Source organism: Ruditapes philippinarum, unplaced genomic scaffold (assembly GCF_026571515.1).
Source record: "Ruditapes philippinarum isolate M1 unplaced genomic scaffold, ASM2657151v2 ctg5284_1_1_1_1, whole genome shotgun sequence".
NCBI lineage: Eukaryota > Metazoa > Mollusca > Bivalvia > Venerida > Veneridae > Ruditapes > Ruditapes philippinarum.
This window is the reverse complement of record NW_026866766.1, coordinates 1,469-20,801: the sequence shown is the minus strand read 5'-3', so window position 1 is coordinate 20,801 and position 19,333 is coordinate 1,469. Positions and strand designations below refer to the sequence as shown.

Below are 19,333 nucleotides of genomic sequence, written 5' to 3'. Positions count from 1 at the left end.
ACTTTCCCTTTATATTGATGTTCTCCATAACAACGAAAGATACCGAGAAATATTCAAGTTAAAATGTGTTTTAACTAAATAAATCTCAGTATCTATCTTCTCCCCCTTTATATGGCAAAAGGGCTAAATGGAGTTTATCAAAATATAACAGTTACTGTACCAGTGGCAGCAGAACGAAAAGGAAATCCGAAAAATAAACAAATTCCAAAGAATTTGGTCCTTCCAGGCCACGTCTAACCTAAGCGGAATTTGATGGCAAATTCCCGCTTAACTACGATTATTTACGTAGAAATTCTGGTTTAAATCGTTCAAGCAGATTGGCCCACTATGAACAAAACCAAGAATTCAGGTAGACTCCGTTCTATGAGTGCAGAATTTGAGGGCAAATTCGTACACAATCGGTAAAAATATGGACCTTTGGTAGCGTCTATCTTTCGGAACGGAATTCGTAAAAATTACCGCTGCCACCAATATAGAACTGTCGCGATTGATTATAAAGGGATTGACAATACAAGCAATCGACTTACCTTCCACGTCTGGATCGTAGCCAAGCTAGGAATTGCCTAATTCTTCTTGTTATATATTACACACAAATATGGCGCCTAACTGTCAGCCTAACACACTAGTTCCGGTTGGTCCGGAACCTTCCGTTAACTTTCGTCAACTCCCGTAACCAGTACCATACGGTACTACAAGTGTCATTCAGGCGCTCCGAAAGTCTCGGCCGTCAAATTTCGGTCGAGGTGTTTCGATTATTCCCGCGCTGGAAGTTGAAGATGAATATCCTCAGCAAATCTTATCCGAGGGTACAAATGCTGAAGGATTGGCTGCACGATAACATTGATGATGACCTTTTGAAATATAATACTATGGACACCGATTCTCACCAAAGGTGTGTTTTTTAATTGAATCTGCTCGGCCCACGAAATTACATGTATGCCAAAAAGATGTTACGGCCCAAAACAAAATCGACCCAATGCAAAAATAATCGTAAGACAATCGGCTCTACTTTGGGATACACTTAGACCCTTACTATAGTAACAACACCTAGGCCCTTTCTATTGTCACAGGGTGAGAAAAATGGGGTGTTGCCGTCTGACTGGGACTTGAACCCTAGACCCTCAGAATATGGATCTCTGGCTCTACAGACTGAGCTTACACATCTTCTCCCCTAAATAATGAACAGTTCTGAACCGTGACATACTCCCACGCTATATTGAAATTCATCCCCAAATTTCTCAGGGTTACAGAGCAATGCTAATTTAAGCTATATACAGTCACGGTCCCCCGTTGGGCTCCAATCCAAAAGATAAGGTTTGTTGGCCGCTGTGAGTTACAATACTTGACACCTGGACAGATAGTCTATAAATACACAATTTAATGCACTTTCAAAGAGTTTATGGCTCACGTCATCAAAATCTTTCAAACAGGGTTCCCACGCTGTCCGGGAAAACGGGAAATGTCCGTGAATTTGAAACAGGAGCTCCCGGCCTTGAAAAGTCCGGGAATTAGTGTTGATACATAAAAAAGTCCGGGAAGGTACGGGAATTAGTCTGGTAAAGGGGAGGTAAATCAAACAACCAAAATGGCGGTCTTAGCACAGTATATTGACTTCTGCATCTTGGATGATTTTTCGATTTACAAGTGATTTGGGAGGCCAAGTTTGACATTTATGAGATTTAACATTTATTTTCTGGTTACTATGGCAGTTTTGTTTGGAAAATGTTATAAGACAGTCACAAATCGACCACAAGTTTGCTTGATTGGCCCGTGCTAAGAAACATGAGAGCTCACAGGTCTGGTTGTTTCCTTGGGCAATTTGTTTAACCTTATTGCTCACAACCATGCTAAAAGCCAAAGGTAAATCAATATAAAATAAACAATAATAATACATACATGAACTATTGTCAAGGCAGAGCACAGCCAGTTGGCCACACCGGGTAGCAAGAAATACCCAAATATTAGCCACAATATACTAAAAATACTAAAAATGAATGTGTTATACTAAAAAAAGTGCTGTTTTAATCATGAATACAATATACACTTTCACTAAGATGTAATCGAACATACCCAAATTTTCATTTTTGAACCAAAATATACCCAAATACAGTATACTCCATGAAAGCTATTAAATAAAAAAAATAATTCGAATGAACTTGTATGAAATTACAACAAAATTATACCCTTCAAATTTAAATGTAGACAACAAATCTCATATCTTGCAAGTACATTTGTCTATTCATTAATGAACCTAACAGTTAGAAAAGCAAATGTCACTTTTTTCTTACAACATCTGAACTGCCAATTTCAACGGAATGAATGAAAGTAATAGTTGGCTAAGTCACATTATTTTGAAAATATCAATTCATTTTCTCATTAAAATCTATATTGTATACAAACCAAAATGAATATTGCTATAATTGTGTGTGTTTGGGTATTTTGTGCTGCTGCCATATTTTGTAGAACCCGTAGCACTGGCTTAAGCAGAGTACAACATTTAAACATGAAAGTTGTGAAATTTTTAATGTAGAAACACCTGCAGGCAGTTTTCATATACCCTTCAGTGTGACATGCTTTTGCCATTCTATGCACCTAAGTGGACTGAGGTCAAATGTGAGGTTACTTATTAAAGTACTATGAATATCTTGTAAAAAAAGTGATCCCTTGGAAGCATTAAAAACACCAAAATTACATGAAAATTGCAGACAACCTGCAACAGTTGCTGTCACAAAGTACATTTCATTACTTATAGACACTGAATGTATTTCTTAGATAGAGTTAGATTTATGTCATGAACTACATGTATTATATTGTTATTAAATGTTGTTTTAAACATTACCATGAAAATATTCATAGGACAAAAAAATTGAATAGCTTGAAATTCAATCTTCTAAAAAGTCCTTTAAAATTAAAAAAAGGTCCTTGATAAGTCCTGGAAAAGTCCTTAAATTTTCAAAATATCTAAGAGTGGGAACCCTGTTCAAAATAGTGTCATGCGTAGTGTGAAGTAGAAGTAGGAAGTCGGATAGAAGCCCGTAATTGCGGTTAGTGGTTAGTATATGACCAATATGGGAATGAATGAAACATGTGATGAAAAAGTTATTGGACATTTAATAGGACGGATTCACAACAAACACTGTGATGATATATGTAACTGAAGATTAAGACTGCTGTTTATTTTTGTCCAACTAGGCACACACCCTGCTACTTTGTCTTTATTATATGTTTTTATGATTGTTGAGAAAGGTATATTTTGTACCTGGTAAACATGTAAATAAAAGAAAATTAGGCCAACTAGCTGAAGATATTGGCAGTCTTTTAGTATTTAAATGTTCATAAGTTGATTATATAAACATATATCTTTGCATGTTTTTGTAATAGAAATAAATTAATGAATTAGACACTATATGCTTACGGCGGCTTAACAGTTAATCAGCTGTTCTATTGGACATACATAATCCCTTGGTTCTCAGCTGTACTTCCTGAAGTCCTGAACTATAAATTTATAAATACATTTGTAGCTATTATGTGAATATGTAATTTGAAAAAGTCTGATTGCTTGATAAAAAGTAATATAAATTTATCAGCATGTAGAGTAGGGTAGGTTAAAATGGGCAGGTCTGGTGAGATAAGATTAGACAAGGTTATTATACAAATTGGGAAAAATTTCAACTATGCCCATCATGATTTTCTTTTATTTTACAGTTTCAAGCAGTTGCTATGTTCTGTATATGTGTGTGACAATACTGAGAAATATCCGATGTCTGCCTCGCCAACATCTTGTTATGAGCAGAGAGAACTGGTTTTAACAGCTATTGAGGTGAGTTAGTTGTGTTGTTCAACATATTTCTAAATAACAGAAATTTTATACTCTTTTTGTGTTAACCTTTTAGTGGCTTTATTGCTTTAGTAAAATACTTATAAATGTGTTTAATGACCATATTGACACATTAAGCAAATTCTTACCACTTACATGTATATACATTTTTGTGTAAATGCAAATTAAAACAGAAATCAGATTAATTATTATCTCTTTAAGTTTATACAGAATACTTGTTTTACATGTTGCCTTTAAAAGTTGCTTGATCTTTGAAAATTCGATGAAGGATACCTAAACATCATTTCTTCATTTACAATGGCTTGAACAATTTGTATTTATGTTTGACCGAGAGTCATCCTTTTATCCACCTTGTTTTCAATATACATGTTTAGTCTTCTATATTTAGAGAGCTTTGTGCAAGAGTGGACCTTGTAAGAATCTCCTCTCATATGGATTTTGTTTGGTATGTTGTTTATATTTTTCAAAGTGTACTGTATTTTCTTTGACTGTACAAGGTCAAAAGAGTGCTTGGCCTGTTGGCGATGTCTGCATCTAGATTTTTTATTAAAAAAAATTGTGAAGTGAAATGTTTCTTACATAGTTTTCCTTACTGCTGAAGGCATTTACTTCATATGGTTCACATACATGTATATTAAACAGTTGCAGGTAGAACAACGGTTTGCTACCACAGATGAGATGATAAGTTGCTGATTAAACCCTTTAGAAAAAAATTCAACTTGACCTTGATCGTTGATATGACCTTGACATTATCGGTAAAATTGAATTTTGCAAAAATTTGCCAATATTTTATCAATGGACAGATTTGATTAATTCTTCAACAAACAGCACTTAAAAAAAACCCTATCATATTCAACAATTGATGTATGACCTTGTAGGTCAAATCTGACATTGAATTTTGCTAAAAAAGGCCATTATCATTGATGGATGAATTGTATTTATTTCAAGATATACAAAAACCTTTTAGAAAGTACCTTTCAGTTAGCTCAATAGGTAGTGCATTGGACTGTGAATAGTGTGACCTGTGTTCGATTCCCAAACATTGTAGGTCAAAGTACACTTTCATTTTGATTGATCATGAAATTCTTTTTACTGTCAATTGCACTTTACCTCTGCTCTGGCATGTACAGAAGTTTCCGTTCCTTGCGAAAATGAAGGCAACTAGTACCGGTAAACTGCTTGACAGCCAGCCCAGGAACAATGCGGTGGCTGAACTGTGCTCTGGTGAATTCAATGTAGATCACTTCCGTGATCTTAAGGGGAAACAACCAACACCACCACCACTTCTTTCAAGAAGATCAAACTCAAATTGACTTTGACAATTATATGATTGTTGAGTTATTTGATTTTATAAAAGGTAATTTTGTATATTAATGAAACAGATGTCTCCAGACCCATTTTCACATAGATGTGGTGTCAATGTTGAGAACAGATATCCTAACTCCTGCGTTAATAAGCTGTTCTACCCTGCATGGGAAATTTTACTGTCAAAGTGAGTAGATTATCTTTATGGTGTTAAACCTTTATTCAGCCCAATTTACTAGGCTCTATTGCCATTTTTTACCACAAACAACTTTTGCATTCTAATCAGGCTCAATACTGTTGGCTACCAACATCATTATTATTTCATGATATCCTCAAAATTGATAATGGACAGTTCCAACACAGGAAGTTCAAGACAGGTCTATTTAAGAAATTTATCAGGTTAAGGGCTAGTTAGAAGTTTCGATCAAGTGTTTTGTATTATAAAGCAGGAGGTATCATTCCAACATGTTTACTTGTTACCTTTGCAACAATTGAAAAAATATAAGACAGCTAACTGACATTCCTAGGGACCAGGTTTCAAACTAATTGATCTAAAAGTGTTTGGAAAGTGAAATATTTTGTTAAGGAAGAGTTACTTGAAATGACAGTTATGGAATGTTAAAATTTCTAAAATGACCAATATTATAACTTTAAGGAAAAATGTGGTGATATATTTATTACTTTGCATATTAAGCATCAGTTCATTGGTTGAATGGTTGGATGTTCTATTGACATAATGACCATTTTTTAATGACTATTGTTATGCACCTGGTAATCCAATTACATCGGCAGTTTTTGTCTGCCCTGAACATTGTGTCTTTTAATTGTGTGGAAAAAAGAAATTATGAAGGAAACTTAGGTAGGGTTTTCTCTTGAGAATACTCTGCAAACCATCTTGACAACTTAGGCAATACCATGGTCATTTTGTTTTACATTTCAGAATAGGTGATACAGTCATGACATACTTGTTGGAACATACATCACTCTACTTATATATAGATACAGATTGTTTTGTCCAATTAACAGGTATAACAGGCATTTAAATCTTTGCATAAAGCTTTTGTTTCACTTATCTCTTGCCAAAAACAAATAGATATTGGTTTGGCATTGTCCATTTGAATGTTTGTCCATCCATTTGTCTGTCTTTATGTTTGTCAAATGTCCATTAAATTGGAACCGTTTCAGTAAGAAACCTAAAACTTCAAATGTGATTAAGATGGTCCCCTATGGTACCACTGTTCTTATTATTTCCAGCAAATTGTACAAATAAAAAGAACTTGTATTTACTATTTTATTGAGTTGTATTTTGTTGGCGCATCTTGACATTAAAATACACATGTCATTGATAAAATAACTCCATGATTTAAATTAGAAACATCTATGGTCAGTCAGCCATGTTTTGAATGGGAGCTTAAACAGAGAGCACTATGGTACCGTTGTATGTTAATTGATGGCCCTTTTTAAATTCAGTATAATTTTTTGTAACAGAATATGATGTCACTACAGTTTCAGCAGACGACCTTCACTTGTCGGAACATGAAATTATAAGTTTAACCTTTATATATGGGGTAAAATAAAGAAGCATTTTTAACACACATCAGAAGCTTTGGAATTTCCCATCAATGACAGAATTTATTCAAAATGAAAAAAATTCTAACAATTTCTATCCAAATTCACAAAAAGCAGCACTTCCACTTTCACTTTAATGGTGGAAACACTATTTGGTTGGTGGAAACAGTATTTGGTGGCATTCAATGTGTAAAGAAACAAATGTTCTGATTACATCGGAATGGGCAAGGACGCGGTACCCGCGGGGAGTACTATACATCATTCCATTGAAAAGATGTGCAGTGCTCGAGAATCATTACATTTTGCTAAATTATTGAATTCTTCCCCTTTTTAAGTTTTCATAAGTTTTGTTTTTGGGCATTACTTTGAAATGGAGATATCAGCTTGAAACTTCATTAATTGATAGATCTCACTGAGGAACTATAACTCTGAAAGGTATTGTATAGGATTTAGTGCCCTTAGCAATTTCTATACACAAGTTTAAAATAAAAAGCATGACATTGGGAAAGCTCTGGAAGGCAGTTAATTCAGTTTTGTTTGCAGCATATTTTCAAACAGTGAATTTTTACTTGTACCATTTTTCTGATGTAAGTTATAAAAAGATTTTTGTTGAATATTAACACAATTTAACATGCCAATAAATTCTGTTATTGTTCTTTTGTCCTGCCATCATTGATCTTTTGGCGATGCATTGGTTGATTTTTTCCTGTCACTGGTTTTTAGCTCACCTGTCACAAAGTGACAGGGTGAGCTTTTGTGATCGCTTTTCGTCTGGCCTCCGTCGTCCGTCCGTCGTCCGTAATTTTACTTTAAATGACATCTCCTCATAAACCAGTAAGCCAATTTCATCCAAACTTCACAGGAATGTTCCTTTGGTGGTCACCTTTGAAAATTGTTCAAAGAATTTAATTCAATGCAGAACTCTGGTTGCCATGGCAACCAAAAGAAAAAACTTCTAAAAAACCCAAAGAGCTAGAGCTAAGATTTTTGGCATGAAACATCTTCTGGTGAGTGTCTACCAAGTTTGTTCAAATAAAAGCCCTGGGGTCAAAATTGGCCCCGCCCTAGGTTCCCTATATGCATATAGTAAAAACTTAAAAAATCTTCTTTTAAAGAACCCAAAGAGCTAGAGCTAAGATATTTAGCATGAAACGTCTTCTAATGGGTGTCTACCAAGTTTGTTCAAATAAAAGCCCTGGGGTCAAAATTGGCCCCACCCCAGGGGGTCATTGATTTTCCCTATATATGCATATAGTAAAAACTTAAAAAAATCTTCTTTTAAAGAACCAAAAGAGCTAGAGCTAAGATATTTAGCATGAAACATCTTCTAATAGATGTCTACCAAGATTGTTCAAATAAAAGCCCTGGGGTCAAAGTTGGCCCACCCCAGGGGGTCATTGATTTTCCATTTATACATATAGTAAAAACTTTAAAAATCTTCTTTTAAAGAACCCAAATAGCTAGGGCTAAGATATTTAGCATGAAACATCTTCTAATGGGTGTCTACCAAGTTTGTTCAAATAAAAGCCCTGGGGTCAAAATTTGCCCGGCCCTGGGGGTCATTGATTTTCCAAATTTCCTTATATGTGTATAGGAAAAACTTAAAAAATCTTCTTCGGAAAAAACCAAATAGCTAGAGTTTAGATATTAAGCATGAAACATCTTCTAGTGATTGTCTACAAAGTTTGTTCAAATAAAAGCCCTGGGGGTCAAAATTGGCCCCACCCCGGAGGTCATTCATTTTCCCTATATGTGTAAAACTATAGCAAAAATTGAAAAATCTTCTTTGAAAAAACTCAAATAGCAAGAGTTTAGATATTAAGCACGAAGCATCTTCTAGTAAGTGTCTTCAAAGTTTGTTCAAATAAAAGCCCTGGAGTCAATATTGGCCCCGCCCCGGGGAACATTGATTTTCCTTATACGAGTATAGCAAAAACTTGAAAATCTTCTTTTAAAAAACCCGAATAGCTAGAGTTTAGATACTAAGCATGAAACATTTTCTAGTAAGTGTCTACAAAGATTGTTCAAATAAAAGCCCTGGGGTCAAAACTGGCCCTGCCCCAGGTGTGTCATTGTTTTTAGCTCACCTGTCACAAAGTGACAGGGTGAGCTCTTGTGATCGCTTTTCGTCCGGCGTCCGTCCGTCCATCCGTCCGTCCGGCGTCCGTCCGTCGTCCTTCCGTAAACTTTTACTTTAAATGACATCTCCTCATAAACCACTAGGCCAATTTCATCCAAACTTCACAGGAATGTTCCTTTGGTGGTCACCTTTAAAAATTGTTTAAAGAATTTAATTCCATGCAGAACTCTGGTTGCCATGGCAACCGAAAGAAAAAACTTTAAATATCTTCTTTTAAAAAACCATAAGAGCTAGAGCTTAGATATATGGTATGAAACATCTTCTAGTGAGTGTCTACCAAGTTTGTTCAAATAAAAGCCCTGGGGTCAAAATTGGCCCCGCCCCGGGGGGTCATTGATTTTCCCTATATGCATATAGTAAAAACTTAAAAAATCTTCTTTTAAAGAACCCAAAAAAAAGCTAGAGCTAAGATATTTAGCATGAAACATGTTTTCTAATGGGTGTCTACCAAGTTTTGTTCAAATAAAAGCCCTGGGGGTCAAAAATTGGCCCCGCCCCGGGGGTCATTGATTTTCCCTATATGCATATAGTAAAAACTTAAAAAATCTCTCTTTTAAAGAACTCAAAAGAGCTATGGCTAAGATATTGAGCATCAAACATGTTCTAATAGGTGTCTAACCAAGTTTGTTCAAATAAAAGCCCTGGGGTCAAAATTGGCCCCGCCCCAGGGGGTCATTGATTTTCCCTATATGCATATAGTAAAAAACTTAAAAAATTTCTTTTAAAGAACCAAAAGAGTTAGAGCTAAGATATTTAGCATGAAACATGTTCTAATAAGTGTCTACCAAGTTTGTTCAAATAAAAGCCCCAGGGGTCAAAATTGGCCCCGCCCCGGGGGTCATTGATTTTCCCTATATGCATATAGGTAAAAACTTTAAAAAATCTTCTTTTAAAAGAACTCAAAGAGCTAGAGCTAAGATATTTAGCATGAAACATGTTCTAATGGGTGTCTACCAAGTTTGTTCAAATAAAAGCCCTGGGGTCAAAATTGGCCCCGCCCCGGGGGGTCATTGATTTTCCCTATATGCATATAGTAAAAACTTAAAAAATCTTCTTTTAAAGAACCAAAAGAGTTAGAGCTAAGATATTTAGCATGAAACATGTTCTAATAAGTGTCTACCAAGTTTGTTCAAATAAAAGCCCTGGGGTCAAAATTGGCCCCGCCCTGGGGGGGGGTCATTGATTTTCCTTATATGCATATAGTAAAAACTTAAAAAATCTTCTTTTAAAGAACTCAAAGAGCTATGGTTAAGATATTTAGCAACAAACATGTTCTAATAGGTGTCTACCAAGTTTGTTCAAATAAAAGCCCTGGGGTCAAAATTGGCACCGCCCCGGGGGTCATTGATTTTCCTTATATGTGTATAGCAAAACTTAAAAAATCTTCTTTTAAAAAACCCAAAGAGCTAGAGTTAAGATATTAAGCATGAAACATCTTTTAGTGAGTGTCTACAAAGTTTGTTCAAATAAAAGCCCAGGTGTCAAAACTGGCCCGGCCCCAGGGGTGTCATTGTTTTTAACTATATGTGTATAGTAAAAACTTAAAAAAAATCTTCTTTTAAAAAGCCCAATGAGCTAGAGCTTAGATGTTTAGCATGAAACATCTTCAGGGTTCCCACGGTCAGGGAAAAGTCAGGGAAAAATGATTTTTTTTCAAGGTCAGGGAAAAGTCAGGGAATTTTGAAATTGGTCAGGGAAATATGAAAAATAAGCAAAAGTCAGGGAAAAGTCAGGGAATTTTGTAAGAGAAGAATGTTGGTCAAACTGTAGGAAGCAAAATCAATCAAGGCTAAGGCAGTTTCTTTGATTATTTTAGGTATCTTTATATTGATTTATCAATATGAGCATTTTTTTATTCTTGTGAATATCTTGCTCCAAAAAATATGCTTATGTCTGAAACTTTTTGAAATCTTTTGTCATTTCAAGAAACTTTATCTTAATAATGAATAAAAAAATCTTCTAAAAATCTGTTAGTCCAAAGTTATCCAAACTTGGCAGGATTGTTCCTTTGGTAAAGGGCTTCCAAATTTGTTAAAATATTTTGATTCCGTGCAAGAATCTGGTTGTCATGGCAACCAAAAGAAATTATAAGAAAAAAAACCTACTTCTAAAGACCCACAAGGCCTAGAGCTTAGATATTTTGCAAAAGGCATCATCTAATGGACCTCTAACAATTGACCCATGCTTGGGGTCCTTGATTTTTATTTTGCAAATATAATAAAAACTTAAAGTATCTTACTGTCTGCTTAGGTACAAGGCTTAGAGCTTTGATATTTGGTATATAATATTATTTATAGGTCCTCTACCAAAGTTGCTCAAATTTTGCCCATATTGTCAAAACTGGCCAACCCAAGGGATCATAGGTTTTCCTTTTTTTTTAACATTTAGTAAAAATTAACAAAATTTCTTCTCTGACTTGACAAAAGCTATAGGTTAGATATCGAGAATGAAAATTTGTGTAATAGACCATTATCAAGATTGTTGAAATTATAGCCCAGGGGTCAAAATTGGCTGATTCATTGATTTTCATTATTTACATAATTTTTTATATTAAAAAAAAATATTCTTTTAAATTTACGTATCTAAGAAATAAGTAATGCTTACTTGAAAAGATAGCATTTAAGATAAAAATGTAACTGTATTTCAAAGTTTAAAACAGCAATGCAATACAGTAAACACCTATCAATTATTGCACTATAATGTGGCCTTTGTATCTTAACATTAGACACATCTGCACATTAATTTTCATATGTCATGCTGAAATATAACCTTGACCCTGAAATTCACTAGATACAACTGCATTATGGTAATGTTCTATTGTATAGAACAAAAAAAATCTACTTCTGTTATACTGATGCAGTGACTTGGCATTTTTTCACAAATGCAACCTTTTATATTTTGGCCACTCCCTATACAAATCAGTGTAATCAATGGAGGATTGACTAAAATAGGCATGCATTTTACTTGAATAAATGTTAGTAATCAATTAAAAACTTTTGTTTTAACAAGAAACAATAAGACAGGTAATGAAGTGGCTTCATGAAAAGCAAAATGTAGCCAAAGCTAATAATACTAGTATATAGCAGAAATTATACAAAACTAGCTATGATTACACTGCTTTATATGCTCAAGAATGAAACATATTTGAGCATGACATATGTTATCAAATACTTTTCATTTTGGATAAATGTGCTCATGCTAATTGAAAGTAAACTACACAAGTAGCTAATGACAATTGTTGCTTATATTCATATACATGTATTCTGTATCTGAAATAATTTAAAATAAAGAAAGGGAGGAAAGAGGTTGGCTTAAATGTAGGGAAGAGGAGGCCAGCATATAAAAAAAAGTTTAATGCTCTAAAGATTGTGAAAACTTGACGCTGTTATTGGTCAGGGAAAAATGGTCTTGGTCAGGGAAAAGTCATGGAAAAGTCAGGGAATTTTGATTTCTCTTCTTTGTGGGAACCCTGATCTTATGGGTGTCTACCAAGTTTGTGCAAATAAAAGCCCTTGGGTTAAATTGGCCCTGCAACGTTGGGGGTGGGGGTTAGGGGGGCCTATATACAGGTGAGCAACCTCAGGGCCATCATGGCCCTCTTGTTAACTATATGTGTAAAGAAAAAACTTAAAAAAATCTTCTTTTAAAAATCCCAATGAGCTAGACCTTAGATGTTTAGCATGAAACATCTCCTAATGGTTGTCTACAAAGTTTGTTCAAATTAGAGCCCCGGGCTTTAAACTGGCCCTGCTCCGGGGGCCTATGTACAGGTGAGCGACTTCAGGGCCATCATGGCCCTCTTGTTTGTTTTTGTTCTGGTTTTAAATACTATGACACAATATAATATTGTTTAGTTGTACTGACCTGTGTTTTTCTTTTCCTAAATTGCATGCTATCTGATAGTGGCCCTAATGGAAAATATATTAGCAACCTTGTTATTGGATATCTTTTGTAAACTTGTTGAGTACAACAAAACATTAACTATGGTAAATGTCATTGCCTTGTCATAAAGAAACAAAGTTCTTTGGAATGGTCGGTTAAATGGTTAACATGGATATAAGGTCGTATTTTAAGCAGTTAGCATTTTTGCTAGCCTTGACACCACTTGCACAGTAACTATTAAATTTATGCTTTTATTTTTAGGATTACCTTTATTTGACCTTCTTAAACATGACAAGAATGAGAAGAAAAAAATTTGTGATAAAGTTTTTAAAGAAGTCGATATACCTCGTACAAGAAAAACTAAAGTTGATGGAAATTTAAGAAGTAATAAAATCGATTCACCTAATGTCATAGAGACGGAACAAAATGAAACGCAGATTGACCTTCACACTGATCATACAAGTTTTGATAAGATAACAGAGGTCACCAATAAGGCTGAAGATATTTTAAACAGTACTCATATTGGAGGTTTAAGAAATAAACCAGAAAGTGAAACAGAACATATAGTTTCCAATAAAACTGAGAGAGGGGCAAATAAAAATCTGTTAATTTATCGTTCAACAATTAGTAGATCTACTGAAGATACATGTAAATTTAAAAGAAAAAAGAAAAGAAAATATGAAGAAATTAGTGAACAAAGATTTCTAGATTTGAAAAGAGACAGTGAACTTTATAAAGTAAGAAACAATCAAGCTATAGATTGTCATTCTGCAGGCAGTTTTGATAACCTAGCAAATCTGGACTGTGGTAGTAAAGGTGCCTTTACTGGCAACATTATTGATAGAATGGCAAGAAACTCAAGAAAAAGAAAATTTAGTGAAATATATTCTGAAACTGAAACCGAAAATAGTGTAGATAATAAAAGTAAACGTTTGTGTTTAGATAATGGAAATCACACATTGAATGTAGATATTGCGGGAAATATTGAAAATTGCATTGTAGAGACCACGGAAGAATTTAACACTGCAAGAAAGCTACCAAACACCAGTATAAATGTGAAAGATAGAAGTTGCAACCTTTTGTCAAAGATTAAACACAGAAGAAGAAGAAAGGAAAAGAAAAATTTGAAAAGTTCACAGGACAAAAATCTTGGCTGCTCATTTTGTCCTTTCGAGTAAGTATAACTTATGTTGAAAATGGAATTTTAGGTGCCAGCGTCATAGATTTGTCTGGTGGTTGCTTTGAAATCTTGATCATATGTTTACTAAAAATAAATATGAAGAAAATTGGATGAAGCTTGGTTTGTGAATTAATAGCAATATTATTATGGAGATTTATTTTTCTTTAATCAGAATGCTTGTTTTTATGGCAACAAAGTAAAAATTTGGCTTTTGTGAACTGTAATGTGTATGTAATATAAACAAATTATAATTCCTTTCAAAAACTAGCTACAGGCAATGGATAATGTCCGCCAGTTTCTAAAGTAAATCTGGTTCCATCCTCTCTCTATATAAATAATTTTTTGAAGATATTGATTCATATATGCCATATAAGTTAAAGTGTACAGTGTGTTAGGGTTCTAGCATAAAATTTTATTTTATGATTATAATGTTTTTCCAAAATGTTGATCAGTATTATCACTTTATCATTATTTCTCATTGTAGGTTCCACTTACCTCTAGCGAGGAACAGTGCTCTATTTAGCAGAAATCCCAGGGAAAAACTGTCAAAATCTGGTACATATTTACTAAAAAATAAAGAATTATCTTAACTAAACTTTATAGAAAGCTGATGCTATTTATACTAATATTTATGATATCAAGCTTTATAAAGTTGAAATTAATATGTACATGATAGGTTTTATGGGCATGTTATTGACATAAAATCTGTAATTTTGAATTTCTCTATTCTCATCAGGTTAATTACTGTTGTGCTAAGAATTCATTAGTATTATGCTAAGGTAATACTGATATGATATTCCAAAATGTTTAAGTAAAAATATAGCTTTGGAGATTTGAAAATCAATACATAGATGTGTCCTTATAGGCTGATATTTTTCAGGTTTCTACTTTTTGTTCATCACAATATTGATAATTGATATAGCATTGTCCATTAGTCTAGGATCTCTATCTTGGAATCAGTGTGTCCAGTTTTCTTGAACTTGGCAGGAATCATTGTGTGAATAGGAAAGTGAGTGTCACCTTATTTCATCAAATGCCATTAAAGGATATTTTAGTAATGGCCTTTTGTTAGTGAAAAAAAGCATTTTTCAAAGGAAACCACTTCAGATGGTTAATTGTATTGTAATGAAACTCAGCAGAAATATATAAATTATCAAAAGTTAATGGGTTTTCCATTATGTTTAGTGATAGAAAAAATCTTCTATGAAAGTCAAGGGGCTAGAGCTTAGGTACATTATGTATTTGGCTCTAACCATCATCTTGTGTACTTCCACCAAGGTTGCTGAAATTATGGCCCTGCTGTCAAAATAGCCCTGCCTGGGGAACATTGGTTTCTGTAATATTTTTTTCTAGTAAAACTTTAAAAAATTGTTCTTCTCTGAAAGTCCTAAGGCTAAAGCATTTATACTAGGCATGAAAACTGACTTGTCAACTTCTACCAAGATAGTTCAAATTTTTGTACTGCGGTCTAAATTTGCTCTGAAGGGGGAAGGCCATAGGTTTCCTTTTATGTCTATATTAAACTGTTAAAAAATCTTATTGTTAACACCATTGGTCTTCAGTCCTTAGATTTGGTGTTAAGGTTAGTCATGACTAGTAGATGGGACCCCTCTTGATTTAAGGTCAGTAGATCAAAGGTGAAGATCACAGTAGCATGTTTTCCTAAAAACTTTGTCCCACTTGTAACTATAGAGAATATTGTACAATTCTGCTCTCTGGAGTGTGTTTGGGTTCATGCCTCTCCTCCCTGTATTACACTTGTGAGAAAAAGTAATCATAAATATTAGTGTTTTCTTTGTTTCAGTATTATTATCAAGACTTGACTCAACTTCTGAAGATGCCATGTTACTTTGTAAGGAAATATTCTGCGACACAAAGGTTCTCACGAAAAATGAACCTCAAGTTATTTTTCCAGATCTTAGAGAAATGGAAAGTGAAAACTCTGAGAAATGTAAAGAGCCATCGCATCCTACAGAAAGCGGCTTGAAAAACAGTTCACATAAGAAAGGAATGCCAGATTATAGTAATGTTGTCCCTTGTGTACCATGTGACAAAGAGCTCATGATCAGGTTAGAACATGTTGAGAATTGTCAATGTTGTAATCTATGTAAAAATCAAAAGCATACTAAACAATCTTTCAATGAAAAAACTGTTAAAAACTGTTCTTGTATTTCTAGAACTGAACTTTCTCATATTTGTGAACCAGGTTATGAAAACACACAGAATAAGGGTTTACTTAATGAAAAAATAAAAGAGAAATTCAGTAATGATAAAAGTATGAATGTTTCGCTTCTGAAAAGAAGAAAATATGAGATTTTGAGTAGTAGAGACCCTAAATGTTCTATCGTTAGTGAATGGAAGACTTTAGAACAAAACGAAGGCACTTGCAACTTTGACCATTGTAATGAGGGCGTTATAGTGGAATCTGATATAACTTCACAGTACAATAGTTCCATGGCAAAAAGCATGAGAAAGTCTGCCTTACCTAAAGCAGGCAATTGTGAACGATGTCGTATAGAAAGAATGGCAACAGAAGAACAGATTCAGAGAAGTAATATAGATGGTGGAACACTATACAGGACGACTAATGACACATGCATTAACAGTTCTCTCAATATACATAGCTGTGTGTTACTTTGTGGACAAGATTCATGTACAGTAAGTTAAAGTATAGTGTTTTAACAAAACTGTTCAGGGTGAACTATTATTCTACTTGATAATTGTCCATCATCCATCCATGCCTCTGATATCAGTTTTTGTCTGCCCCCACTTAAAAAGCGGGAGCATACTGTGATGGGGTCTGTATGTATATGCAGATTTGAACTTTGATGCCAGTTGACCTACATTTTGACCTAATACCTGCTTTTCATTCATGGTTATGAATATGAATTGTCCCCTGTCATTCAAAGCCTTAACGGTCTTTTAAGTGATGTACAAAGCAACACTTGGGACATCAACTTCAGAGTTCAATCTGAATCTGATCTTGACTTTTACATACATGTGACATCCCGGCGGGATTTAAAAAAATCCCGATATTTCAACACTGATCCCGATTCCCGATATTACAGCTTGAATTCCCGATATTTAAAAAAAAATCAACATAAAAAAAATCAAACACAGCACCTGTATCTAAAATGTAAACCGTGCCTCCGGGCATTGATTGTTATCTGTCAATATCCTAAATTATAGCAGATTAAATGTTGAGTCACTAATTTACAGCAAGGTGACGTAATAAACAATTCCTATACCCAAAGTTATTCTCACATGTTTAACTTATCACGTGTTGTGTGTCAATCCATTGACCTCTTTTGTAATTTGGCAGTACTGTAGGTATTACACGCTACGTCATCAAAACTACCCTGTAAATTTACATGTATGAATTCGGCTCAACCTTTTGATTTTCTTTGATTAGTGCCGCACTGATAAAGATAAAAGGTGAGCAGAATCATTTAAAGTGGATCATTCAAAAACCTGTTCGAGATGTCTAATTAACCTATTTTTAGTGAGTGGGTAATTTTATTGTTTTGTTTAGCAATTACACTATCATCGAGGCAAAAATGTGGATTTAATTAACGGAACGATTCTTGCATTTATTTCGAGTCTTCTACTTATGTTATGTTATTTAACTGTCACAGTCTTATGTTCATGAATAGTTGTTGTACGTTTTCAAATAGCTTGTAGACAATTATTGAATGACTGAAAAGACAGATATAATTCTTCAAACTGAAAATAATGAAATGTGAAAATGTGACTGTTTTGATATAGCCTGTATGACTACACTTATTTATTTATCAATTTGTTTATTTTTTGGTGAAATAAATTAATATTGATCCACAAAAAAATCATAAAAAGTATAACCATTTAATGATTTTGAGGGTAATAAAGATTCTTTGAACCAAATGTGCCAAACACGCATTGAAATTCAAGTCGATAAAAAAATCCAGTTTTGAGCCTCAAAATCCAGCTGAAAATCCAGATTTGGCCCATTTCATTTGTCACATGTATGCTTTTAAACGACCTTGACCTTGATAGTCAAATTAATGAATTTTGCTAAGATAAGCTGTAACTTTGTAATTGGCAGATTTTATTTATGCTTGGACAAGACCACATTTATGGTAAAAATAACATGTGCCCTTCAAATGACATTAAGGTCAAGTTATTGACTTTGTTTAACTTTTATTTGATATTATAGTTGGACAAAACAACACTTGTGAGAAAAACCAACATGTTGAATAATTAAAGTAAGAACTTTTCTGTGATCTATTTTGCACCTGTTGTTGCTAGTAATAACCAGTATTTGGCAGGGGATAAAAATTTCTACAAAGTCTCTTGTTACTTTAGATGTTACACTTATTTCTGGTCTTATTTAAGGTTCTACAAGAAAAGAATGCACAAGACCATGATCGATGTAGCAGGGAAGCTGAATTAAAGCCTGGGAGCAACGATATGGTATCACATAACACTAGGACAGTTGACATTTCCATTGTTTCTGCTGTTGCACCTTCCTTAAAACAGTTTATTGAAAATCACAGGTATAATGTTTATTCTTTATGAATTTATTTGTTTGTAAAATTGATAATTGTTGGTTAAATAGGGGTGCAATAATATGGTGAAGCCAGTATTGTAAAAAAGATTGTTGTACATGATCATTATAAATAAGCCTTGCCACAGAAGAAAAAATCAACTGAAGATGTAAATCAAGTTTCAATGCTATTGCTAAGGCAAAAACTTAAGATGCTACAAATGGAAAGCAAAAACTTACAGATGCTACCTAAGTACATGTATGTGATCTTTTTACCATAATTCACTTAAAAATGTTGGCAGGATAAATTGTTGATTTCACAATGAAGCCACCTTTGATGTGTAGTTGTTTTTGACCTTTTTCATATTTTTCACCTTGAAAACACACTCGTACAACAGATCATTTAGATATTTAAGTTTGCAACTCTTTACAACTTTCAGATTATGTTGTACAATAAATATATATATAATTTGTGTATTATTTATCCAGGAACTGCCCTTACCGAGCTTTGTTAAATCATCATTGTCCAGCTGATGTATACAAAACAAACCAGTCATGCTCTAATCCTAGGATCAGGAATGGTAATGTCTAGTTATAATTGTATATCATTACTGAATAAACTTTTTCTCCGAAAATAATATGCTTAGGCACTATTTTCAATGTTGTCAGATGACAATCAAGCTGTGTCCCTCCAGATGAGCCAAAATATTTCAAGAAAATCAAACTAGTGAAAAATGTACAAAGATTTGAAGAAAAGTAAAAAGATTCAAAATTTAAGTAGCAATTTACAGGTTATGTGCAATAAATGACTGTTTTTGCAGAATATCATTATATATATCACCATATTTTGACTGTGGTACTTACTAAGGACTTCTTTTGCATATTTTGATCTCTTTT

General features: G+C 33.9%; 1 protein-coding gene across 2 annotated transcripts; it reads left to right on the top strand.

The window, feature by feature from the left end:
* Positions 1 to 730: 730 nt before the first annotated feature.
* Positions 731 to 19,060, top strand: LOC132733623 (uncharacterized). 2 transcript variants are annotated; one of them, XM_060720285.1, is made up of 10 exons: positions 731 to 892; positions 3,706 to 3,820; positions 4,227 to 4,283; positions 5,221 to 5,330; positions 6,084 to 6,169; positions 12,996 to 13,908; positions 14,399 to 14,469; positions 15,719 to 16,572; positions 18,286 to 18,446; positions 18,926 to 19,060. In XM_060720285.1, the coding sequence occupies exons 1-10, from the start codon at positions 777 to 779 to the stop codon at positions 19,026 to 19,028; spliced, it is 2,586 nt and encodes an 861-aa protein (XP_060576268.1). In that variant the 5' UTR covers positions 731 to 776; the 3' UTR covers positions 19,029 to 19,060. The 2 variants fall into 2 exon arrangements, with proteins under 2 accessions (XP_060576268.1, XP_060576269.1); XM_060720286.1 differs by lacking the exon at positions 731 to 892 and having other exon boundaries at positions 3,737 to 3,820; positions 6,089 to 6,169.
* Positions 19,061 to 19,333: the final 273 nt, after the last annotated feature.